This window comes from Monodelphis domestica, chromosome 8, assembly GCF_027887165.1.
Source record: "Monodelphis domestica isolate mMonDom1 chromosome 8, mMonDom1.pri, whole genome shotgun sequence".
In the NCBI taxonomy this organism is placed as follows: Eukaryota; Metazoa; Chordata; class Mammalia; order Didelphimorphia; family Didelphidae; genus Monodelphis; species Monodelphis domestica.
Window position 1 is genome coordinate 73,594,140 of NC_077234.1, and position 26,811 is coordinate 73,620,950.

At 40.6% G+C, this 26,811-nt stretch overlaps 1 protein-coding gene and 1 long non-coding RNA gene across 4 annotated transcripts in view; one reads left to right on the top strand and one right to left on the bottom strand.

Annotated features, from left to right (window-relative positions):
* Positions 1 to 20,561, top strand: part of LOC103105750 (uncharacterized) — a 32,229-nt gene extending 11,668 nt beyond the window's left edge. Inside the window, exon 4 of the long non-coding RNA XR_001624316.2 lies at positions 19,824 to 20,561. This is a non-coding gene — a long non-coding RNA (uncharacterized LOC103105750). The remainder of the gene's footprint in view (positions 1 to 19,823) is intronic.
* Positions 1,921 to 26,811, bottom strand: part of SMARCAL1 (SWI/SNF related, matrix associated, actin dependent regulator of chromatin, subfamily a like 1) — a 75,256-nt gene continuing 50,365 nt past the window's right edge. For all 3 annotated transcript variants that reach the window (XM_007501766.3, XM_007501768.3, XM_001367852.4), the window contains exons 11-17: positions 20,560 to 20,778; positions 15,098 to 15,168; positions 12,357 to 12,459; positions 11,819 to 12,001; positions 10,022 to 10,122; positions 6,018 to 6,114; positions 1,921 to 2,263 (exon numbers count right to left, since the gene is read on the bottom strand). In XM_007501766.3, coding sequence (XP_007501828.2) covers positions 2,042 to 2,263; positions 6,018 to 6,114; positions 10,022 to 10,122; positions 11,819 to 12,001; positions 12,357 to 12,459; positions 15,098 to 15,168; positions 20,560 to 20,778 — 996 coding nt within the window. In that variant the 3' untranslated portion in view covers positions 1,921 to 2,041. The remainder of the gene's footprint in view (positions 2,264 to 6,017; positions 6,115 to 10,021; positions 10,123 to 11,818; positions 12,002 to 12,356; positions 12,460 to 15,097; positions 15,169 to 20,559; positions 20,779 to 26,811) is intronic.

Sequence of the window (26,811 nt, forward strand, 5' to 3'; positions counted from 1 at the left end):
CATAATTTTAAAGTAAAAAATGGAATTGGGTTTATTATTATTATTTGCTCTATCATTTTGCAATTTGCTCCTTTGTTCTGAGGGAATACAAATTTTCACCAAGCAAAGATTTTAAAGAACTTGAAGGCTCTAATGCTTAGTTCACCAGGGCAGCCAGAGGTTTGGAAATTGGCTCTTGATGCTTAATGTTTGACTGTGACCTAGAAAAAGGCTCATATGGAGCCAAGAAGGAAGTAAAAGCAGCTACTCCAAGCACTATGAAATCAATTCTAATTGGATCACCTGTGGTCACCTAAAGGAGACCTTCTGAACCCAGTTCCAGAGGCAGGAGCTGGATAAGGTCACATTTGGAACAAGAAGGGATTTGGCTTTAGAGACCCCAGTCAGGAAAGGGGGCAGACCAGCTCCTGGAGTTTTAAGAGTTTTAACCTTTAGAAAGCTTAAGACCTAATAAAACAACAAAAGTGGTTTTTAGAAATCATAGTTCAAAGTTTCAGAGCCCCCATCCCCACTCCAGTTTTGCCAAGGGCCCTGAACTAAACAAGTTACAAAAGTTAAAATGGAAGCCATACTATGAACATGAAAACACAGGGGTGAGGGGGAATTGATAGGGAGCAGGGACAGAAATGATCTGTCAGTGATTAATACTCAGCTCCAGAAAAGGGAGAAGCAATTGATAAATTCCCCTGAGTGCTAATATTTTATTTTTCTCCCCCAAATTGGTTCTTTTAACTTCCACCTTTTTTCTTTTTCTTTCTTTGCTTGTTTCTTCTTTCCTTCCTTCCTTCCTTCCCTTCTCTCTCTCTCTTTCTTCCTTCCTTCCTTACCGCTCTCGCCTCCTTCTACTCCCCTTATTGGCTAACTCTCTTTTGGCTGAAAAAGGGTGTATTCCAGTTCATCTATTTTTTCTGTGGGATGCTGACATAAATACACTTTTGCTAATTGGTAGGGTTAGTAATTAGTAATTAAGATTTGGTAGGAGCAAGAATAAGGGTCAAAGTTACTCTCACATAACTGGAGTCCACTTTGGGTCAAGCAGAAGTCCCAGTAGGAAGACACCAGCAGCAGCAGCAGGCATAGGCAGAATCTCAGGAAAGGCAAAGGGGAGGGAATCACTGGCTCTCTGGGTCTACCCCAGAATAACCAGACAGAAAACCCTCTTGGCTCTCCTGACTATTAGGGAAAGCAACAACCTCTCACTCCTCCAGAGAAGACAACCAACTGCTCCCAGAAACTGTGTGTTCAGTTTCTCAGCTCCTGAGAGCTCTGGAATGTTGGCCCTGTCTTTGCCCTGTGGGATCTCCTGCTTTTAGCAAAGAGCTAATCCTTGCAACACCATTCCTACCTGGTCTTTTTTTTTTAGCCCCCTTTTAGATGTTGTCTTTCTGCTCTTCGGATATAAACTCCCTGTTTTGGGACTGAGATTTGTATTCCCACTTGGCTGCATATTTAATTTTATGAATGTTATTGTCCCCGAGGGGCAATGAACTGTGTAGCTGTCTGGTACCTTACTAGACTGTAAAATTCATGCAGATGGGGCCTGGGTCTCATCTAAACTTTCTCTCTGCCTCAGAGCTTGGTGCTGAACTCTGAACACATCAGGTGATTAATATGATTTAAGAGTCTAGAGGAGGACTTTATGAATCACATACTTGAATTTATTGATATTGGATTTCCTCAATGCTGGGTATGGATACAGATCAAAACCAATCTATTAATTTATTAGGTAAGCCTTAGGGGAGGAGTTGTCTGGGCCATAAAGAAGGCAAATAACTCATCTAGGGTCACACAGTAGTATATAAGAGGCAGAATTTGAACCTAGGGTCCATCAAGGCCAACATTTTATCTGCTTCTGGATGATGTCTAGTCAGAACGGCAAAAATAAAATCCAGAAACAGTCACAAAACAAGTGAAAACAGGTTGAAAAACAAAACAAAACAAAATAGAAGTTTGCTTTATTTTAATGAGGGTATTTTAAAAATCAGTGATTTTCTTTAAGATCTGTTTCCTTCCGAGAGCCAGATGACAAGCCTGGCAAGAGTCATTTCTGATCAAAAAAGTCAGTGATTCGCATCTTCTTAGGTGACGTTTCTTCCAAGGGGTCAGCTCCATCCTGGAAAACACTATCTGACATCTCTGAGGAGCATCCTCTCTCAGAGAATTCTGCTGCCTCCAGGAGTAATGCCTCATCTATATCCTCTCCATCTGCGTCTTCCTCAAAGGAAGTCCGGAAGAGGTCATAGATCTTCTTCTGTTTGGGATCCTTTGGCAAGAACAAAAGAAAGGGAAGGAAAGAAAGGTCAAAATGAGGTTCCTGTGCAACTGTCCTGGGTCCTAATACTTTACTGCATTCCTTAGCAGTTAGTGCCCTCTGTGCATTCCTGGCTATACAAAACACTAAGTCATTTATGGATTCTGACCTGACCCACTTTCTAGGTTTCTTTTTACTTTTCTGATCTTTCTTCTGTGATTTCTTTTCTTTCCATTCTCTAACCATAGATATTCCTTTAATATCAATGCCAACGCTTGATAATCGTTTGCTAGAGCTGTCCACTCCCAGGGCTTCTTTCCAACTGCCTGAAGAGCATCCCCCATGATGGTGACCCTCTCCAGCACTAGGTGCTCCTTCTTTCGAGCCCCTGGACACATTGGGACAGGAGGATCAGTAGACACATGCTCGTTCTCAATGCCATTTCTAAACCACCTCTTTGCTAAAATAGCTCAGCAGTCAATCAACTGGTCAACCAATACTTGCTAAGGCCAATAAAGACAAGTACAAAGAATGAAAATCAGTCCTTGTCCTGAGTGAGATCTCTGTCTCAGTCAGCTCCTGGCATCCAGGTTCCCCCATCTCAGCTTTTTTTTTCCTTTTTGGTAGAGAGTAGTAATTGGGTTTATTTATTTCATTAATTTCATTATCTTCATACTAAGTACATTTGGAAAATGAGTCAGTTTTATCTAAAATATATATCTTCTAATTTTGTCCCATTCTGCTCAGTAGGGTATCATTTGATTATTTCTCCAAGGATTTGACTTACATTTCATCAACTACACAACAAGTTAGTTTACATTTTAGAGGGAAGACCAACAAACAAGTCAAATGCAAAACTTCTAGTATCTGTTCAGTTTATATAGCAGATGTTGCTTTTAATTAAAAAAAAAAACTGACAGTATAACTCCTAATTATGGGAGGCACTGATTCTGATACTTATCTTCTTTAAAAAAATGAAATACCATTTATAGTGAACTTTGTCACTGATAAAGACAGACAAAATAAATATATCTGAGTACCAAATAATAGAAAGCTTTCCCATGAGATTAACTTTTTGGCCAAAACTATTGGCAGGAATATCTGACAAACTGAGCAAGAGTGATAGTTTTCAAAAGAGTCCATATCAATCTGACATAGATCAGAGGTCATTCTCTGAGCTTTCTTAAAGAGTTCCACTTCTGGTTTATAGTGTTCTTCTCTACCTCAGATGCTGTGATCTTCAGTATACATGCTCATGTCCCCTTGTACTCTCTGATCTCCAGGTCCATCAATTTCTCTCATGACTCACATTTTAATTCTCCCTCAGCCACCCAAAGGGACGGCCATATCATAATTCTAGTTAGAGGTTAGAGTTGGAAGGGACCTCCAAAGCCATCCTGCTCAAAAGAGTCCCTTCTACAATGTATCCACCCAATGGACGGATGTATCTTTGATCATCGCCTATCTCAATGCTACCTCTGTAATAAACTCTGAAACTTCCTTCTCTTATCACCCCTATTCCAACTTTCCTGACTCACTCCTCCTAATCTTACTCTCGCCTTCAATCTCTCATCTTCTGGATCCCTCCATACCGCCTCCAAACATCTCAGGGCCTCTCTCATCCTGAATAATCCTTCGCTTAGCCTTGTTGTCAAGTTGTGGTCCTGCATATGTTCTCCTTTTCACTGCCAAAATCCTAGAGAGAATTGTCAACACTGGTGTCTCTACTTCCTCACCTCCCACTCACTTCTCAAGTGCTTACAATCTGTCTTCTGACCCTACTACTTGACTGAAACTGCTCTCCAAGGTTACGAATGATTTCTTAACTACTAAATCATTTCTCAATTCTCATCGGTAGCTTCTGAAACTCTGGACCTCCCTCTTCTCAAAACACCCGACTTCCCTGTGTTTCTGTGACGATGCTCTCTCCTGCTTCTTCTGCCTGTTTTATAAGACCTTCTTGGGTTCTTTTGCTAGATGTCACACTGGCTGTTAATCAGCCTCGAGGTTCTGAGAACCCAGGCTTCTCTGTCCTGCGCTTGATCCTTTTCCCTCCACACACTTTGACCAGTGATCTCGTGGGCAGATATCTACAGATTCTATACATTTAGGCCCAGTGCTTTATCCACCAGACCTCCTAGCAGCCCTTTCTATTGAGGCTCTTAATCGACATTAATGGAACTAAAATGCCACCATAATGTTAAACTCATGTCTAGGCAAAACTAGTCACTTCTCCCTATCTAACTGGCTTCCCTTCCTAATGCCTTAATTTCTTTGAGTGGCATCACCATTCTACTGTACTACGTAGCTGATGTCAGTGATAACTCTCTTGGATTGTCTATGGTTGATACATAAGGTATCAACTTATGCTAGACCATTCATTTCATTCAAACCCTGTATTTTCTTCTTCTGGATAAATCAAAATTTTATTTTATTTAATTAATAAATACTGCCATTACTTATCTCACAAGACAGACATCACTATAAACTGTGCAGATTCCATGAGTTTTACCAATACCAGTCAAAAGAAAAGAAAACAGGATTCCAAATCAGTTTTTTTTTTTTAATTCAGTCTTATTTAGTAGGATTACTGTCTAAAGAAAATGGTTCCTTTTAAAAATCTGTCTTCCAAACAGAATAGGTTGCTTTCTGCCTATTAATATATATATTTTAATAACAAGGGATCTATTGGCTCAAGCTTACTTTAATTAAAAAATAAAATTAATGAAATGATTTATCTGTTGAAAGGCAGGCTACGATGCCTTTTTTAAAGAATCTCATGGTGAGGCTTTGATTCTTTCTATGGTAAAGCTTAATTAAGACTTAACTAGGAGAAAGGAAAACTACAAATTTATAAACTGCCTGAATTATGAACTAACTTTTAAAAGACAAATGAAGTCTTATTATTTGTTCAGACTGCCAATGCCTTCTTGGAAGGGTTCATCAAAATAAGCGTCGGATCGAACAGGACACCTTCCAAAGCAGGCTTGTGAAAAGACCCAGGGGATGGGCACTCGGCAAGAGAGAAACAGGGATCTATCATGAAGTAAGGGCTCCCATTTCTTACTTCCAGGCACCCACTTAGCAGGAAAACCATTCCTGATGTAACCCTCAAGTTTCTTGCCCTACTAGTTCCACAGAAGTGAATAAGCAGCATTTAGTTAATTGAAAAAAAAATTAAATTAAAAAAAATCCAAACAGTAAGAAGTACTTGTTCAAGTGTGTGCTTGAGTCTGGGTTAGACATCAAAGCAGAATGTTCCCTAGGCAGGGCTTAAACTTCTTCAGCCTTTTGAGTACTGCCCTCTCCCAGGAATGATGCTGACTAAAGAATGGTGAGAACCACCTTTTGGGAATGTCTACAGCAACTTGGCTCTCAGGAAGATAAGGAAACTGGGCCACACTCTGGGGGCCCCCGAGAGACTGCTGCTGGGATCCTCGTCTCGCCTTTCTCAATAGAGCTTGAGGAAGACTCCAGAGCTCCCAGGACCATATTTCTGTCAGCTTCTAATGGCTTGGATCTAGGCAGAGACTTTGTGACTCAGAGATATTCCTAAAATGGTTGGGAGTTAAATGCATCACATTTCCCAAAAGAGATGTACACACAGATTGAAATGAGCATTGTGTCAGGGCCATCTCTTTTTCTACTCCCAGGCCAGGAAGCCAGGAAGAGTGACTCATAATGTCCTATTGGTAACATAGTCGCCTCAAAGCAGCTCAATGCCTTCCTCTACCCTGGCATCTAGGGAGCTGTACCCCAGCATTACCTTGTGGAAATAATCACTGGCTTCGGTCAGTTCTGAAAAATTGGTCTCAGAAAGCCCAGCTTGGCCTAAGACTTTAATCTTCTCTTGAATCAGAGGCCTGCAGGGGGAAAATGAAAGGCAGTGAGTGATCATAACCTGAACAAAACTAGTGGCTATTTGAAATTGGAGCTGACAATCTTCCTCCCCAAAGTAGTTACTATATCCTTAATTTGTTTTGCAAATTTTGAGGCAGGACTGTAACCTTGAGCATAGTTTCCCCTCTCAATTTGAAGACTAATCCTCTGTGTACTTCTCATGAAATAATTAGGCTCAAATTCTTTCCAGCTGAGCTACCTACACTACAGAAAAGGAGGGGAAAAAAGGGGACAGATTTTTTTTTTTCCAGATAGAGCTGGGCCTTTAAAGTCCCTGGCTCTTATCCTTTATCCATTGTATATTCTCAGGCCTCTCTTATGCCCTGATGTGTCCTGCCTCAATGTCCAGAGGCTATGGATAGAAGACCTATTGAGAGCTGTCACATCTTTAGATGCCTAATATATAACCCCACAGTCAATGGAGGGAAATCCCTTGGCCAAGAGTGAAATCAACAAACTAAGCATCATTATCCTCATTACCTGGAGAAAGGAATAGTTCGACTGAAGACCTGAGAAATATGCTTGGATGGGAGAGCAGGCTAACACTATAAAGAAGGGCTTCTTAACCTTTTATTGTTAGATGCCCCTGTGGCAGTCCAGTGAAACCTACAGACCTCTTATCAAAATAATACTTTTCAAATTCACATAATACATAGGTTTATAGGAAATCAACTATATTGAAACATAGTTATCAAAATACATCTAAAGAAAACAAATTGATGGAATTGATGGAAGTTATGCTCTAAAGCAAAGGGGACTTTAGGGGAAAGGAGGAGAGAAGAACACATACAAGGATGAGAAGGCCAGGGTAGATTTATGACCTACCCTCGTAGAATTTTCTAGTTGGATGGGATCTCATTGCTTATCTAATTCAATCTATATACAAAAAAGAATTTTTACTGTTACATACTGAGAATGATGAGATCTGTAGGCCTATGTTAGGGTGAGTCACTTCCTTATGGATAATAATGCTAATTGATCTTTCTCATTAACATGCAAAGAAGTCACCTAGTATCATTTACTACTGAATACCTTATAATCTCAAAAATAAAGAATGATATTTGTTCAAATACAAGGCAAGCCATTCAATATCACGGTAATAAAAGTCTATGTCCCAACCACTTGGATGCTGAAGAGGTTAAAATTTTTCTATGAAATTCTATAAAGTTTTACAACGTCTAGAAATGACATCAAAAGAAGATGTTATATTTATCATCAGGGATTGGGATGCTAATGGAGGAAATCAAAAGATAATTGGAAAAATGGACAAGTTTGGCCTTGGAATACAGAAAGAAAAAGGGCAGTTACTAATAGTTTTTCATGGTGACTCTCTGGTCACGGCAAACGCTTTTTTCGCAACCCAAAAGGCGACTCTGCACATGCACATCACCAGATCGTCAATATCAAAATCAGATTGATTTTATATTTTGCAACTAGAGGTTGAGAAGCTCCATACAGTCAGTTAAAACAAGGCCTAGAACTGCCTATGGATAATGAGATTCTTATTGAAAAATTAAGATCTGATTTAGAAAAAGTAGGGGAAACCATCAGACTATATAGGTATGACCAAAATAGCATCTTTTATGAATATGAAGAGGAGTGATGACAAAATTTAAGAGATTAGATCTGGCAGATAGAGTACCTGGCAGAATGATGCTCAGAGGTTTGCAGTCTTGAACAGGAGGCAGCAACAAAAAACATTCCAAAGAAAAAGAGGAGCAAGAAAGCAAAATGGTGGTCTGATGAGGCTTTACAAATATATAGGAAAGAAAAAAAGCAAAAGATAAAGGAGAAAAGAAAAACTATATCCAACTGAACGCAGAATCCCAGAAAACAGCAAGGAGAAATAAGAGGGTTTTCTTAAATAATCAATGCAAAGAAGTGGAAGAAAACAATAGAATGAGAAAGATAAGATTTCTTCAAGAAAATCTGAGATATCAAAGGAATGTTTCATGTAAAAATGAGCATGATAAACAAAAACTAGTAAGGACTTCAAAGAATTAGAAGAGATGGCAAGAACATACAGAAGAATTATAGAAGAAAGATCTTAATATCACTGATAACCAGGATGGTGTGATTACTCATCTAGAACCAGACGTCCTAGTGAATGAAGTCAAGTGGGCCTTAAGAAGCTATGCTAATGATAAGGCTGGTGGAGGTGATGGAATTCCAGTCAAGCTATTTAAAACCCAAACTGATGATGCTGTTAAAGTGTTACACTCAATATGGCAACAAACTTGGAAAACTCAATGGAGAACATTGGATTAAAAATGGTCATTTTATATCCCAAAGTATTTGTACCTTCTAAAGAAGGGGAATGCCAAAGAATTTTCAAAATACCAAATAATTGCTCTTGTTTCAGCTTAAGATTTTGCAAGCTTTGTTTCAGTAATATGGAAACCAAGAATTACTATAAAAGCAGGCTGATTTTGAAGAGGCAGAGGAACTAGAGACCAAATTGCCAATATTCGTTGAATTATTGAGAAAGCAAGGTAGTTCCAGAAAAATATCTTTCTGTTTCACTGACTACACTAAAGCCTTTGACTATGTGGATCATAACAAAATATGACAAGTCCTCAAAAGAAGACAGGAGTGTCAGATCATGTCTCCAGGAAACCTGTATGTTAGCCAAGAAGCAATAGTTAGAACCTAACATGGAATAATTCATTGGTTTAAGATTGGAAAAGGAGAACAATGAAACTTGTTACAAATCACCTTATTTATTTAATTTGAAGACAGAAATGCCAGATTGGATGAATCCAAAACTGGAATTAAAGATGCAGGAGAAATATCCACTATCTCAGATCTATAAATGATACTACTCTGATGTCAGAAAGGGAAGAAATTAAGAAGCCTCTGGATTAAGAATGTAAAAGCTGGTTTGAAGCTTAACATAAAGAAAAAAAACCAAGATCTTGGCAACTGGTCTAATAATTTCCTAGCAAAGAGAGGAAGAAGAAATGAAAGTGTTAGATTTGTATTCTTGGGCTCAAAGATCACTGCCCTAACCCTAACCCTAACCCTAAAAAGCAGAGATCACCTTGCTCACAAAGGTCCATATAGTCAAAGTTATGTTGTTTGTTTGTTTTTTTCCAGTAGCAATGTATGACTATGAGAAATAGACTATACAGAAAGCCAACCATCACATAATTGACTCTTTCTAATTGTGCTGGAGAAGACTTTTTGAGAGTCCCTTGGACAGAGAAGAGATTAAATCAGTCAATACTTAAAGAAATTAATTCAGATTACTCACTGGAAATAATGAAGCTGAAACTTAAATACTTGGGCTACATAATGATAAGACAGAATTCATTAGAAAAGACCCTGATGTTGGGAAAGATTAAGGGCCCAAGGAAAAGGGTACGGCAGAGGATGAGATGGATGGATAGTGTCATGGAAGCAACGAATAAGAGTTTGACTTTGGCAGATAGTGAAGGACAGAAGGACCCAGTGTGCTATAATCCAGGAATTTAGTCAGACATGACTGAATGACTGAACAAACACCATCACTTTCTACTTTAGATACCATACTCAGAGATTTAAAAAAAAATGTAAAAATAAATTACAAACAAAACCCCAGGAACACAATTTTGTTAGATTAGATCCTTCTGGACTGTTAACTGCTTGAGGATAGGGACCACATTTTCTTTCATCCTCTAGTGCTTAGGTTAAGAGCCTTAATCCTGTAAACATCACTAAAATGATACCAATGCTGAAAAGAAGCAGCACTCATAAGTGGGCTCTTTATAATATGTCCCAGAGTCTTCCAATAAAGGAGAAAGCTCTTGGGGATTCAACAAAGTAAATCACCAGTGTAATCCCCTGCCCCAAACCAAACCTGCAAAGCACTGTGGGTTGATCAATCCCTACCATAGGTAATCATCTGCTGTGCCTCTTGCTACCAGGTAGTGAATGGTCACTGAGCTGGTCTGCCCAATTCGATGCACACGGTCTTCGGCTTGAATCAATACCTGGGTTTCCCAAAGAATGAAAGGACCCAAATCAATTGTAGCATGTCACAAATTAAAAAGAAAAGAACCTCTTACTTTTTGTCTTAGAATCAGTACTGTGGATGGGTTTCAAATGGTCAGGGCTGGGCAATGGGGGTTAAGTGAGTTGCTCAGGGTCATCCAGCCACGAAGGATCTGAGGCCAGATTTGAACCCTGGACCTCCTGTCTCCACACTTGGCTTTCTATCCATTGAGCCACCTAGATGCCCCTCACAAATATATATTTTTAGAAATTACTTCTCTGCTATACAAAAAGCATAATTTTCTTGACCAATATCACTATAGTGCGTTATATGAAAGTGCTTTGGAGTCATGGGCTATATCTCTCAAGCCTCACACTTTCTGGAGGTTACCAGAACTTGTATCATCATAAACATTTTAAGAGATAAAGGAACTCAAAGACATAAGAGATGTTAATCTTCTCAGAGTGAGGCTGAGAAAGGGTAAATGATTTGACCAAGGTCCCATGGCTAGCAAGCAGTGGAACTGGAAATGGAATCCAGATCTTTTGACTTCTCTTTCAGGTTTCTTTCCACTAAACAATCCTATCCTGGGTCTGTTATTTAATGGTTTTAATTGTCCTAGTCATGATGTGACTGGGAAAAAAGTAACCCCAGCTCCCTCTATCTTCTCTGTGATATACAAGGCAACTGAAGCTTTCTCTCTGGAGAGTAATGGCTAAGCACATGCCCAAGTAGAGAATTTAATGACTTTTGGGGGAGACTAATTTGCCAGTATAGTCATCTGTTTGTTTGTTTCTTTCCTTCTCTCTCTTTTTTTAAACAAATAACCTGGAATTTGGTGTTCTTTCACAAGTATAACTTAGAGTCACTTGTCACTGACATAAATGTCAATCTTAATTAAACGATTACAACTACATTTCATAAAAGTTCATGGGAATTCAGAGAAAAGATGTAAGTACTTTCTTAGTTCAGGAGGAAATTTAATGAGACTGAAAATATCCGCCATTGCAGAAGTGATATGATAGCTTTCAAAGCTAGGGATAAAACCAACAGGAGAAATAACAGATGTCAGAAAGAAAAACAAAACCAAACAATATAAAACAACCTGCATCCTTTATTGGCTAAAAGGATTACAGCAAGCCACAGTGGGGCCTAACAGCAAGAATATGGGGCTGAGTCAGATTCAAGGGTTAGTCCAAGCTTTGTCTCTTAACTAAGCAGATGGACAGTATAGCTAGCTGATCTTGGAAAAAACAATTTCCCTCAAGAAGACTTAGTTTCCTAAACATGTAAAATGTAACCTAAATCAGCCTAAGTATGTCATGCATCTATAAAATGAGAATTGGATTCAGTGGTTTCTAAAGTTCTTTGAAGCTCTTTAACTGTCTATGATTCTAAAATCTTTCAATTAGTTTTTTTTTAATTTTTCCCATTTGTAGAGTGGGAATAATAATTCCAATCTGCTTCATTGGGTTACTGTGAAAGTAAAATGAGGCAAGAGATATTAAAGTGCTTTTGGAGGTTAAAACTTAAAATCCCAACATAAATTCTTACAAGTTGACAATCTTTGGAGGAACATGTGCAATCAAGGTTCCAGAAAAGATCAAAGAAAGCCGTCTTCCCCTTCTCTAAGGGACTTCGTCCTTTGCCTGGACCACAATGAACAGAGAATGAGGGTCTTTGGCATGTCTTACCCCTGGGTTCCAGAAGAGCTCTGCAAACACCACCAGGTCGGTAGCGGAAAAGGTAAGGCCCATGTTGGCTGCAGTGATGGAGAGGACAGCCACAGCACACTTCTCAGACAGCTGGAACTGTTGGCAGAGGGTCTGGCGGTCTGATGAGGATGTGGCCCCATCAATTCGGATGTAGCCAATGTGCTAAAGAGACAAGGAAAGACAATGATCACTCAACAGTCTCTCTATCACCCTTCTCCCAGCAACAGCCTTCTTGCTGGAGCCGCCTGAAAAAAAAGCAAAGACTTTTGTTTCCACTTCAACTCAAATTCTTGCTTGAAATAGTGTGTGTCTTATAAGAGACTGAAGGGGATTTTCTCCTTACCTTTCAGCTCTGGACCTTGATCAAATCTCTCACCTTGCCTTGTGTAGCACTACCCAAGAGAGGAAGTAGTGTTTCTTTTTATCTGTCCCCTCTCTCTCGTAGACCTTTCAAGCTTTGGTTCCTCATCCCCAGCTAGAGGAGTAGGAATTGTGTCAGATTGCACTGCTCACTTACCTTTTTCTCCAGCTCATCGCTGAGGGCATCCAGGACTAGCTTGTGATGTGCAAATACTAGGAGCTTCTCTCTTCCACTTTCCAATAAATCCAGGATATAGTCCCTGCATTTACAACAACAAAATCCTCATCACAGAATTGTTCATCTGTTGAAGGGGGATCCCTGACGTGGCCAGAGTTGGGCTGTGGCCCTCACCTAGGGACTCTTAGTTCCCTCTGGCATCACAATCTCTAGTGATAATAATTTAGTCGTAACATCATGCCTAAGCTAGCAATATCTTCCAGTAGGCACCTTCTTGCTGAAAGCAGAAAACTGGATAGCAAGAAGTGATTTGATAACCTACAAGAAGAATGTAGGCTAAAAGGGCACATCAGGCAGTTTGCTTCCTTGAGGAGCTGAGTCAGTGATAGAGGCTTTCTGGAAGTTTTGGTCTTGGATACAGAAAGTCAAAACAATGAAGCCACATAAATGGTTCTAAGATCCAGGGGCCCCTGAGGTGATCACATAAATCTTTAGTAGAACAAAGATATAATTATCAGTAGATAATCCCTGATTCTTTGTATTCTCCTTTCCTTACCCCCAGTTCCAACTAAATTATAAGTTCTTTCAGAATTGATTCTGTGCCTCTAAATATCTGTAACTAGCACCTAACACCATGCCCTGTACACAATAGGTACTCAATAATATCTGTTGAACAAATGTCCCAGAGTAAAATTCAGTTGCAGCTGTTTGAGCTAGTGGCCAATTCATTCATTTGAGCATCGAGGATGAAACCTAGGGCAGGCCTGTCAACTTTGTGACCATAACTTTCTTCATCTATAGAATAAAGTGGTTTTAATTTCTAAGTTCCCTTCCCAGTTCTAAATCCTATGATGAGGATAGAAGAAAAGTCACAGGTCATCCAATCAGTTATAAAATTAAAGGCTTTTCCTTTCTCCTAATGATTTAAGTTGTACTTCTGAGAGTTTTTCTTTTTAAAAAGTCACAAAGCCCTCTAGTTCTCCTGGATTGCCAAAAAGTATGGACCCAAGCTACTCTTCCCTAGTTCATCTGCCTGTCTCCTCGATATCCTCAGCTTTCCAAGAAGGAGAGGCAGAAATAATGCCATTTCTTGAAGGTTCCCTGTCCAGTTTCCATTAGGTTGAGGATATTTAGGTTACACATATTTTTACCAGTTCATTTCTGAGGATTTTTGGTAACTATCTTACACGTGCCAAGTTATTTATGACTTGAGGCAAATGGCTGAATTAAAAACTTCCAAGGGAATGAGGTGGCTCTGGGCCCAGGGCCTGGGGAGGAAGCTACCGACATGACACCAGGGTTTGTAGGTCATTAGCTTCAGTAAGGAGAGAGCACACATCCTTACCATCTGTTGTTCAGTAGCCTATGAGAAATGGGACAGTGGGGGCAATTCAAATCAGTTTCTAGTGGATAAGTTCCCACGCTAATAAAAACCACATCTGGAGTTCATTAGTATCCTAACAGAGTCATAAATGAAAAGGGCATTGAACAGAGGGTGAAGGAGAACTGGCTAAAACTCCTTGGCTTCTTTATGGAGAACTACAGGTCCCAATGGCATGGAGAACTCTCTTCTCACCACCCTGACAAGATGGCAGGAGAGGTCACTTGGGGTTGGTGTGAGGGGCTGGGGCTCTTCCATTTACCCACAGACACCAGGCCTTCCAGCTGTCACTCTGGCACTACTTACCCACACTAAATTCACAATTTCATCATTTGAATCATTCTGGCACCAGAATTTTCTGTGGTTTCTAAACAATAAAACGCCAACTAAATTTAAATTGCATGTCGACAGAACACCTCCAAGTTTCACTCACACTGAGAATGAAAGAATGTAGGTTTCCTCCTCTCTTAAGAGCAGAAAATGGGGGAGGATTTAGAACAGAAAGCCAAAGACAGGTGAATAATCCCCAGATAAAATTTGCATTGCTTTTGGTTCATGAGGACAGCTGATTTCAATTGCCTGTGAGTAAGTGGCCATTTACTCTTTAAGTAAATGCTTTGTCTGTCTGGGGTGCTTTCTGAGTTTGACAAGGACACGCAAGAGAGTCCACCAGTCTTGCTCTTAGCTCCCTGGCAGGTTTTTTTGGGTGTCACTTTAAAAAAATCTCAGGTCCAAATTGGGCGTGTGGAGAAAGGAAAAGAAAGGTTGTGAGGCAGGTCACAGAGCAGAGATGGGGGCCATCTTTGACCTCTTTCTGTATCCCCAGGGCTTAGCAGAGTGCCTGGCACAGAGTAGGTGCTTAATATATGTTGATTTTTTTACTTGACTGATATGGCAAAAGAGAGCTAAGGACAAACATGTATTAGTAGAAAAAGAGCAGGGAAAGAGACCCATCCAGGCACAGGATGAGCTGTCCCAGGGTCCTGGGAAATGATGAGTGGTAAGGTAGTTGCATCCTGCTCCATACCATGCAGGTAGATTGTCCTGGCCACTTGGCACTCTGCTGGGGCCTGGTCAGACAGACGGCAGATAAGAGCCTCAGTGGCAGCAACCACCCTCTGACCTCATCTCAGATTTGGAATAAGACTTCCTGGAAGCAAGGGAGGATAGCCTGGCATCGCAGCCCCAAACCAGCCTGATGCTGGTCACATCTCTGGGACAGGAGGGCACGGTTATCCAACCCTCGCTTCCAAGCCAGCCATAATCTCTGGAAGACAGGCAGGAGCAAGAACTGGACAACACAGTCCTTAGAAGGCCCCGACGCTGGCCGAGCACTTACGTGGCAGGCTGGATTTTCGCTTCTGCTGTTCTGTGGAAGAAAAGGAGCAGGGCTTCCTTCTGCTGCCGCCTCTGTGGACAGGAAGATCCAGAGCTTAACTCTGACCAGATTCCTGATTTGGGGATAGACTGACCTAATCATCCCTGCTGTGGGTGCTCCTGGGGATCAAACAAGGCCCAGGGACATAGCCAGCACCCTCCCTGGAGCGGACCCTCATCACCCTGTGCCAATTTCCGCTGGTCGGGCTCCCCACCTCAAGGCCAGCCCTGCATTCAGCGGTCAGAATGCTCCCAGGCATGCTGGTAAGGAAAGTACCCATGATGGTGTACATTTTTAATCTGCCTTACTTCATAATGCATTTAATAATGCAGCTTCATCTGCATCATCAACATTTTTTCTCTGTCACTTTCATAAGTCTAGACAATCAACAAAGCAGTACATCAAGCCCTGATTTGTAGCAAAGGCCAGTTTCTGAGATGTAAGTGCTCACAATAGGCTCCGGCAAACCTCCGAGTAGAGCTATCTTAATCTCCCCGTCTGCTCCCTTCAATAGATGCCATTGGCTCCCTATCGCTTCTTCTCTTTTAATTTCCATCTTAGAATCAATGTTATGAATTGGTTCTGAGGCAGGAGAGTGGTAAGGGCTAGGTAATGGGGGTTAAGTGACTTGTCCAGGGTCACACAGCTGAGGCCACATTTGAACCCAAGACCTCCCATCTTCAGGCCTGGCTCTCTATCCCTGAGCCACCCCGTTGCTCTTTTCTGTCCTTCTTATAGCTCCCTCCAATCTGGGGTCCAGTGCCACTGGCCTTCTGGCTGTTCCTCCCAGCGCTCTCAGCGTCTTCAGCAGTCGTCCCCCATGCCAGGAATTTTCTCTCTCCACATCTGTTTTCTGGCTTCCCTGATTTCATTCATATTAATTGGTCCAAAAGCAATACCCACTATGTGGGGCAGCTAAGGAGCCTTAGTAGGGAGGAGTGTGGCTTCAATCTGACCTCAGACACTTCCTAGCTGGGTGACCCTGGACAAGTCACATAACCCCCACTGCCTAGCCCTTATCACTCTTCTGCCTTAGAACCCATACTTAGTACCAATTCTCAGAAGGGTTTAAAAACAAAAACCACCTACTATGTGCCAGGCACTGTGCCGGGTGCTGAGGACACCAAGGCAAAAGCCAGCCTCTGCGCTCAAAGACCTGAAAATCCAAAGTCCCTTCAGTCCTGATGGCCCTTCCCAATTCCCTTCCATCATTGCCTGTGATCTCTGCGGTGTTTCCTGTGTCTGTGTGCACATGGTGTCCCCCATCAGCCCAAGTGTCACTAAAGCAGGGGCTGCCTTCTATCCTCCTTTGAATGCCCGGGACTCAGCGGGTGCTTAATAGACGCTTGTGGGTTGGATGAGTCCTCGGTTCTGATGCTGGCTCTGAAAATGACCCGGTGGGAGTTACTTCTGGGCAGTCCTCTCTTCTGTGGATGGGGCTCCCGGCAGGGTGGAGTGAAAGACCACATGCAATGGCGACCACGGAGGCACTCTGAGGAGCAGAACGTGGAAGTGGTCCCTGTCACTAGATACCTTCCCCATCGGCTCTTCTCTAGGTCGTCTGTGCTCTGGGCATCTGTGGATCATACTGGCCCTGTGCTAAGTAATCTGCCTGGTGCCACAGAGCCCAGAACAGGGATCTCCAGTGTGGGCTGTGTCTTCCTCGACTGGGATGTCCATTTTCCAGTCATTTTTCAGACTAAAACATCCACTGTCTCCCCTCCGGATGTTGTCCTGGGTCTGTCCACTCCAGCTCGGTAGAATATAAGCTCCCTAGGGTCAAGGAAGGCCCTTGGCAGCTTGGCCCTTGGACTCCCACAACCCAGCAGAGCATTCCAAGCATTTTTCTTAGACTGATTTCATGATCCCATGATTTGGCTCCTGGTGTTTGGGGAGCTCCTGATGAGGAAACTTACATTCCTAACAGCCTCGCATGGGGCACTAAAAAGTGAAATACTTGTCCAGAGTCCTTTAGCCTGGATGTTGTGATATCGAGGCATGGCTTGGTTTTTTTTAAATGGCACCCCACATTTCCCAGTACTGCCTCTCTCTGGATAAAGGACAACATTCAGCCCATGACAAGCTGCCTCTTGCTAGGTACATGCCAGCGAGTGAATAAATGTTTGTTGAAATCAAATGTCCCATACCAGCAATGGCACTTAATCCCCTTATCCTAGAAGAATATGGGCAAGGGTAGGAGGAAATGTAGGCAGAGGCCACAGAATACCATTAGAGGAGGTAGCTATGGGGCTCAGTGGATACAGGGCCAGGCTTGGAGATAAGAAGTCCTAGGTTCAAATCTAGCCTCAGATACGTCCTAGGTGTGAGAAGTTGGGCTTAGCCTTAACTGAACTTAAACTTAACTGCAATTGCCTAGCCCTTGCAACTCTTTTGCCTTGGAACTAAAACTTAGCATTGATTCTAAAATGGAAGGTAAAGATTTTTTTTAAAAATGGTTAAAAAAAAGCCCTTAGAAACCCTTTACCCATTACATCTTGGAGAAAACTAATCTTCCAGCCTTATTCTATTTATTTTACTTCTGATCTACTTCTTCCTTACTCACTACTCCATCCCTTCCTTAATAGAGAGCTTTGGCTAACTTGTGTCCAGTTTTCCAGGTTTTTTTGTTTATTTTTTAAGATAATACTTTACTTGCCTTAGTATAGTGGTTTATGATTCTTAAAAAATATATACATGTGTATATATATATATACACACACACACACACACACACATTATCTCATTTGGTCTTTATAATAACTGTGAAATGGGCACAGCCTGTATTTATTATTCCCTGTTTTAAATTTACATTTACTTGGAGAAACCAGGTCTCAGGGAGAAGAAGGCACTTACAGGTGGTCCTAGGTCTTAAATCCTGGCCTTCTGATTCCAAATCCAGGGTTCCCTTCACTATACTTAATGCTTCTCCATTAGGAATTCATTAAGATCAATTCAAGACACAGAATTGTATTATTATTATTTAGAATAAATACTGACTATTGGTTCCAAGGCAGAAGAGTGGTAAAAGCTAGGCAATTGGGAGTGGGGGGGGGGGGTGGTAAGAGGTGTAAGTGACTAGCTCAGGGTCTGGTTCCCCATCCATTAACCCACCTACCTGCCCCAGAATTTTTTTTTTTAAATGCTAGAAATGTGAACTTTTTGTCCAATGGCTAAGGGGGTAAAATGTTACTGCCATGGAGGAGTCTGTGTGGCTGGGTTCCATTTTTCAGCCATTGGTCTTACTGATCAAAGAAATGGCTTTGGACAAAAGTTGATTATGTTCAGCTCTGCTCCAGCCTGTGAAGCGATACCTATTATTTCAGCCAAGATATAAAAAAGCCTTTCATTATACATGATATTTTATAAATTGGCTGCTTCACCTTGGCTTCTGGGATTTAGAGCTTTTTAAAAAAAATGTCTTCTTCCCAGATGGAAGAGCATGAGACAACAAAGAAAGAATGGATTCTTGACAGGTTTGCCTGGCTCTGCTGGAACAAATGTGATGAACAAAATTACAGGGAGATTTTGGACTTAAAAAGCAACTTTAAAATAGGAGAGACGGGGAGTGGGGAGAAACGGTCTTCCCTAGATTCATAATGGCTCCCATTTGGCCAAAAACAATGGGTGCCTTCGTTTTTAACCCTTTCAACCCAGGATCTCAAAGCCTTTTCTTAGTGCCGCGAAGAAGCAACGTTCCAGTTGTTCCTACTTTCTGGGGCCCGTGGCTGAGCACCCTGGAGAAAGACGGGACACAGTCCCTGCTCCCTCAGGTTCTGTCATCATTAAACTTTCATACAATCCATAGCAAGTGGGAAACACTCATTAACTACTAAACCTGGGAATGGTCAATTAATGATGAACATGGAGTAAATGTTAGATGGTGGATTGCAGTTATTCCTCTGCATAATATAAGCTTATATAGGTATATGTTGTCTCCTTACCCTGAAATATAAGTTCTTTGAAGGCAGTCCCTATTTCATTTTTGCCTTTGAGCCCCAAATGCCAGGCACAATGAAGGAGAAAGACGGCACTGCAGATAGAGTGCTCTGCCCAGAGTCAGGAAGATCTGAGTTCAAATCCAGCCTCAGACACTTCCTCACTGTCTAACTCTGAGGAAATAACATAATTTGTCTGCCTCAGTTTGTCCATCTGTAAAATGGGGATAATAATAGCATCTATCTCCCAGGGTTGTGAAGATCAAATGAGATAATAATTGTAAAGCATTTAGCACAGTTCCTGTTCTATAACAGATGTTTCATAAATGCTTGTTTTCTTCCTATTTAATAAATGCTGATTGATGGATGAATTCTTACTTAATTCTTGTATTTGGGGATTTTTTTATTGTCTATGTCCATATCTGCATTGTTGGTCTAAGATTACAAACTACATAGGGCAGAAACCTTGTTCATTTGGGGCTGCAGAGAAGAAAGCATTACCTTTGGAGCTTGAGGACCTGGATTCAAACCCAAGATCTGCTCCTTGCTACCTTGTGTGCCATTGGGCACATCACAGTGCCTCTGGCTCTGTTTCCTTATCGGTTAGAGGAGGGGGCTGGCCTGGATGGCTTCTAAGATCCCAACGATGGTCCCTGGGCCGGCATGCAGAACTCTTGGTAGCATGAATGAGATCAGACTTGGAGAGCCACTCGTGCACTTGCCATTTTCTGACCAGTCTATTTTGCCTGCAGGGACTCAAAAGAAGAATGATGCAAGGGACTTGGAGTTACTGTGTCCGGCCCATTTGTCCTGGGATCACCCCGAAGGCTCTGGCCCGCAGGGTCTCAGGGACTCCTGACACCGCGCTGAACACGGTGAACGGAGGACGGCCGAGTCAGGACGGTTAATTTACAGAAGTACTTTCCCATCATCCATTGCACCTGGAGAGTGGGCCGTTGGGCCTTCTCAAACACATGATCTTCATAGGCCAGACGGGCACATTCTTAAAGAGTCAGGCCACAGCCCGGGATCCCTTAATGTAAAAATAGCACGGAAGAGGATTTTACGTTTCTTTGATAATTCATAATCAGAAAACAGGATCCGAGAGTGAAAGCTTTAAGTGCATCCTCCGAATGATCATCAGCTTGTCCTGGTTCACGGAATCTCGGACAAGTAAGTACGTCTTGTAGAAGGAGGGGATGCTGGGAAACAAGGCCTGCTTTCTGGGAAAATACTGTAAATCAGATGGAAAGCTATTTCAAACCAAGTTCAGAAACACTTCATTTTTTTAAACTCTTATCTTCCATCTGGGAATCAATACTGTGTATTGTTTCCCAGGCAGAAAAGTGGGAAGGCCTAAGGACTTGCCCAGGGTCACCCATCGAGGCCCGTCTTCAGGCCAGCTCTTAGAGGGAAAAGGGAAGAAGAAAGAAAAGAGCCCCTAGAAACTGGTAGCGCTTGCACCATAGTCCTCCATCATAGACTCACGCTCGTCTTCTCTGTGGCCATTTCCTTTGCTGCGGCAGCCAGGCTGGCTCTGGTCTTGGCACTCATCTGCCCTAGGGCCACCACCACCATCTTGCGCTGCTTGGCTGGGAGCTGGGAGAGGACATCAGACTTGAGCCGTCGGAGCATAACAGACTCCTCAAGGAGAAGTTTCAGCTCCCCAAGATTGGAAGAGCCAGAATAATCCCATCCCCAAGGCAGCTGTGGAGAATCAAGGGAGAGAAATAGCAGAGGTTAGAAACAGAGATGCCAGAAGGCAGCTAGGTGGCATGGAAGATTGAGAGCTGGGCCTGGAGATGGGAGGTCCTGGGTTCAAATGTGGCCTCAGGCACTTCAGACCCCCCTTGCTCAGCCCTTACTGCTCTTCTGCCTTGGAAGCAATATTTAGTATCAATTCTTAGAAGGAAGGTAAGGGTTTTTTTTTTTTTTAATTAATTAAACTTTTAAAAACTTTTTAAAAGATCAAACTGTTCCTCTTATTCATTTTTAGATGAACAAAAATTCACTTTCTCTCCCTCTCACCACTCTGATAAAAAAGAAAGAAAAATAAAACTCTTGAAACAATTAAGAGCCTAGAGAAGGGCAGTCCTGGGTTCAAATATGGCCTCAGGCACTTCAGACCACCCATTGCCCAGCCTTTACTGCTCTTCTGTCTTGGAACCAATATTTAGTCATAAACTCTTAGAAAGAAGGTAAGTTTTTTTTTTTAATTATTTTTTTAAAGGAGGTCAAATTTCCTCATTTATTTTTTTAAATGAACAAAAATTCACTTTCTCTCCCTCTCACCACCCTGCTGAAAAAGAAAACAAAAACAAAACTCTTGAAACAAGTTCCCACACTAGCCATGTCCAAAAAAAATGTCTTGATGGAGAGCTAGAGTCTGTCACCTCCTTCTCCATCAGGAGTGGGCAGCATATTTCATCAGGGGTTCTGTGGAATCATGGATGGAGCAAACAAACTGAAGGGTCAGAAACACTCTCCTAAAAAGGAACTAGAGGTCCTCAGGGAGTCCCTTTGGACACCTCTTTGGCATCCTACCTTCTTTTTGACGTCTAGAAACAGACACATGCTATTGACCATAAAAGGAGCACTAGATTACTGAGGACAGGAGGAGATTTCGATAAAAATGGGAGAAAAGGCCCCAAATCATTCTCTGATGCTTCCCTTGGCTTGGAGCTGACTCGGTCCTTGAAAGCATTTTGGAGACAACCCCGTTAGTAGTCAGAACAACGAGAATAGCACACACACAAACTCACACACAAACCCCTCATCTTATTCCAACATGATTTTGATTTCTTCTCCTACTCTCTCTATTTTGGAAGTTTTTCATTCCACGTAGCTTAGAGATAATGAGTATTTAGTGGGACATTTATTTAAAGTGTTCTTAAATTTTTGTGGATCAAAGGTATCTATCCAGACAGGTTTCATCTATGAAAGTGGTCTGGTTTCAGCAGAATTATAGTTGACTCTTCAAGAATACTTTGAAGCCTGTATTTGTAGACAGGGGGGTGGCTTTGTCATCTGTTCAGTTTATAAAAAACAGTGAGCTTTGGATGCATAATTCTAGCCACCAGGTTGCATCTAACTAGGTTGTCAGAGGCTAAATTTTTGCAGGCTGCAGTGATATATCATTATACGGTTTCTCTGCTTAATCTGCAGTGATCTATTATTTCTAGATCCTTAAGAATAATCTATCTAATTTCTGATAGCAATGACCTGATTCTGAATTGCCAGCACAAATGCCTCCATTTTATAATTAAATCCAAATAATTAAGCCAGTTGTTCAATGTGTCTTTGTTGTCATTACTGTTTGGGGTGGTTTAGGCAGTTGCCACCCATGGCGGACCTTTTGATTCCATTCTTTTAATGCTAATATTAGTGTCATCATTATTATCATTGTTATTGTTTTTAATATTATTAATGTTTTGGTTTCACAATGTACACACTTGTACCCTTCCACACCTGGTCCTTCCTTCTTACTTCTTGGATCAACATAAGCTTAAGTTTTGCCTGAAAAATGAGAAATCTCAGATGTGTCCACAATAGCTCTTTTCTGAAGAGCGAAGAACCTGTCACGTGGAAGTGGAATTAGGTGTTCTCTGGGGCTCCAGAGGGCAAAACTAGGACCAATAGGGAGATGTTTTAAAGAAATAGATTTTATTTCAATATAAAGAACTTCCCCAACATTTGGGCTGAGAGAAGAATAAAATGATAGCAGCTCTGTTCAGGGTAGTCAAAAAGTAGAAACTAAGGAGGTGTCCTCTGATTGGAGAACAGATAAACAAATAGAACATGAATGTAATAGATTATTATTGCACCATCAGAAATGAACTGGACAATCTCAGAGGAAACTGGGAAGATTTCTAGAAACTGATGCCAAGTGAGAAGAGGATGAGTAAGAGAGCAATTTATATGCTGATAACAGTATAGAAAAAAATACCTTTGAAAGGCTTTGGAACACACATTGATGAACCCCAGGCCCAAAAGAATGAAAATGAAGCCAGCCACTAGTCTCCGGACAGGAGGTAATACCACTAAAGTGATAACATTTTACAGTGTTATGTAGACATAACATTTTCAGAAGGAGTTGATTTGTTGGACTAAGCAGCTATGCACGGAGGACTTGATTTTTCTTTTCTAAATTTGTTTAATGAGGAGGAGGGGAAAGAGCAGATTAATAATAATATTTAGTTACAAAAATAATAATAAACAAAAAGCTCCCCCTCCCAAAAAAAAACCCTCCTGATAGAAAGGGAGAAAATTGCATTTTGTCCTCTGCATGGCAAGGGACTACTGAAGAGGCCTTACTTGGCAGGCTGTCCTCAAAAGCTGACAGAAGGAAACAGAAACCTGCTCACTTGGTGTTTTTCACTAGATTCAAAAGCTTATTACCATCATTAGTAAAACCAGATATTCTCCTTGTTTCTACTGAGAGTGGAGAAAAGGTGAATAGATACTTTCTCTAACAGACAACACACCTGATGTCCATTAACATCCTCCCAAGGTCCCAACACAGAAAATTGTTCCTCTTGCCTAAAATGGTCTTAATGGCCCTGGGGAGGGAGGAAAGGCTTTCCGCTGTTGACAAAAATCTCCCAAGCTCAAGCCTTTTGATCCATTTTGGTAGACGAATGATTACTTTTTGCCAATGAGGACTTGAGTATTTACTGCCAGTAAGCCCGAAAAACAGTCCCCAAGTATCAAACTGAGGAAAAGGAATATATGAAATAGGGGAATAGCCATTTGGGGATGTTGAGGAAGCAAGAAATTGACCCACAAGCCAGGAAGTGCTTTATTTTGTGTGTGCTCTGACTACACTTGCCAAAGACACCTGGGTACTCTGCATTTGGAGTGGTATCAATCCTTCCAGGAGATAAGTAGCCAGAATTATGAATCAAAAATTTAGGGAATATTAATGCCCATTTCATACAGTGTCATGGCTGTGAGGAATAGGAAATATTGGAATGAATGATGGCAAAAGACTGAAAAATTTTCTGCCCTAGAGATATTTTTAAAAATCTCAACTTCTTGTCCTTGGTTGTATTTTTTAAAAAGCATTTTAGGGGGGCAGCTGGGTAGCTCAGTAGATTGAGAGCCAGGCCCAGAGATGGGAGGTCTTGGGTTCAAATCTGGATTCAGACACTTCCCAGCTGTGTGACCCTGGGCAAGTCACTTGATCCCCATTGTCTAGCCCTTATCGCTCTTCTGCCTTGGAGCCAATACACAGTATTGACTCCAAGACGGAAGGTATGGTTTTAAAAAAAAAAAAAAGCATTTTAGGTTTTTATATGGCATTTTCAGATATTATGCCCCCTGACCCCTTTGACCCCCATCAAATGAGCTTTCTTTTTTTAAACCTTTTTACAGTAAGCTTTATTTATTTGTTTGTTTCTTCATTTATTTTTGAAACACAAATTTGAGCATACTTTTAAGATCTAGTCCAACCTTTGTCTCCATTGTTTTCTCAACTATAAAATGGGAATAATAACAGCACCACTCTAGAAGGTTGATAGTGGACATTATCTAAATACAAGCTCTTATTATTATTATTATTTGTTTAAAGAGCTTTATCAATTTTAAAGAGCTATGTACTATTATTATTGATATACAGAAATATGTTTTGCATGATAAGCCATGTATAATCCAGATTGAATTGCTTGCCAGGTCCAGGAAGGAGACCACTTGGATCATATAACTTTGAAAAACTCATGTGGAAATGTGTTGTTACATGTAATTGGCAAAATACCTTTATAATAAATAAATACTATTATTTCTAATAATGATGTGTGCTGAAATGTCCCACCAACCCTGCCAAGTGCCAAGTAGCAGTAACAATCAAAAGTTGATTGTATGGGGCCACCTGTCAGATAAGACTTCTGGGGGGCTTAGATTTACAATTACAAGAAAACTCTTTATACCACATAACCTAAGTCCTTGGTTAAGGGGGTTCAGATTCCCAGGCACAGAGGATTAGCTTCAAACAAGGCTCAGTTTCCACAATCGCTGCTTTGTCTTTTTCTCCTAGTTTTATTTCACCCTGTATCAGTTCTTACAAGCCTTCCCAAGCTTCTGTGAATTGCTCCTATTTGTCATTTCTTCCAGTACAATAATATTCCATTATTTTCACATGCTGCAATTTGTTTAGCTAAACTGAAAGGCATCCACTTTGTTTCCAGACTTTTGTTGCCATAAAAAGGGCTGCTGGGAATATACTGAACATTCAAGGCCTCCATTTCTGTCTTTGACTTCCTGTGGGATCTCTTCCAGGGAATCCAGGAGAGAGATCCATGGGTCAAACAAAGCATCACACTGTTGTCACAAAAATTTTTTTTGAAGAATAATACCAAATCATTCTCCAGAATTGTTGGACTGATTTATAGCTAAGCTACCAGTATATTAATATGCTTAACTTCCCACAGCCTATGAACTACTTCTGTTCTCTATCCTCTTTGACAATTTAAAGTGAAACCTCAGCTGTTTAGAGAATTTTTGTTTAGTGACCTGGAACAAACTTCCAGATGGTGGCTGATAGTCTATAATTCTTTTCTAAAATTTTATTTGTATATTTTGATTATTAAACTATTGGAGAATGGCTTTGGGGTGTTATATATTTATGTTCCTTTCTTGAGTGTCTTGGAATGTCAGACTTTTATTAGAAATATTTGAAGCAAAGAATTTTCCCAAAGAACAGTCTCCTGGAGGAATGGTAATAGTAATAGTAGATGTTGTTGTTGTTGTTATTCTTGGGATTATCAAACACTGGGCTATTAAGTTTGAGTTCTGTAAACTATATATCTAATCTGTTTCATGGGGCTATTTTTCTATTTCTTAACTAACACTGTGCAGTTTTGGTGTTTATAACTTTATGCAGTGATTTGAGGTCTGAAATCACTATTTGCCAGGCATCTAGACATTCATTATTCCCTTGAGATTCTAGACCTTTTGTTCCTCCAAGTGAATTTTATTCTGTCTGATTCTCTAAACAAATAAAGTGATAGTCTGATCAATATAGCATTAAATCCATAAATTAATCTAGGTAGTATTGACATTTTTATTATACCGACATATCCAAAAGATGAGCAATGACAAGCCTTTATTTCTACAACAAGCATTTTATTACTATAATTTTAAAAATCTTGAATGCATCTTGGTAGGTTGACTATTAGAATTTTGTAATTATTTTGAATGGGATTTTATTTATATGTACTCTTGTTTTTTGTTATGGCCATATATAAATGCTATCATTTCTAATGCATTTGTTTTATATAAATACATTAATTCTGCTACTTTGCTGAAGTTACTAATTATATAGATATTTTGCTGATTTTCTAAGTCATTATGTTATCTACAAATAGGGATAACCTGATATCTCCTCTTTGCTCATGCTTATGCCTTTCGTTTATTTCTCAGTTTATTGCTACTATTAGCATTTCTAGAGAAGTCAGATAGTTAAAGACTGGGTTAATATTTAATCTATATTCATGTGAAGTAAGCTTCTTGTATTTCTCCACTGCAAATGATGCTAGCTTTTGGTTGCTAGATATGTATTTATTTTATCATATTAAAAAGGAACCCGTCTGTAACTGTCTTTTAGGGCTTTTAGCATGTTATATTTTGTTAAAGGCTCTATTGCTATAACCGTTTTTTGTTTTCTTTGTTTTTAATATGATTAATTATGCTAATTGTTTCACTGTGTATGGTGCTTTCAAGCATAATGAAATTTTCCTATTTATC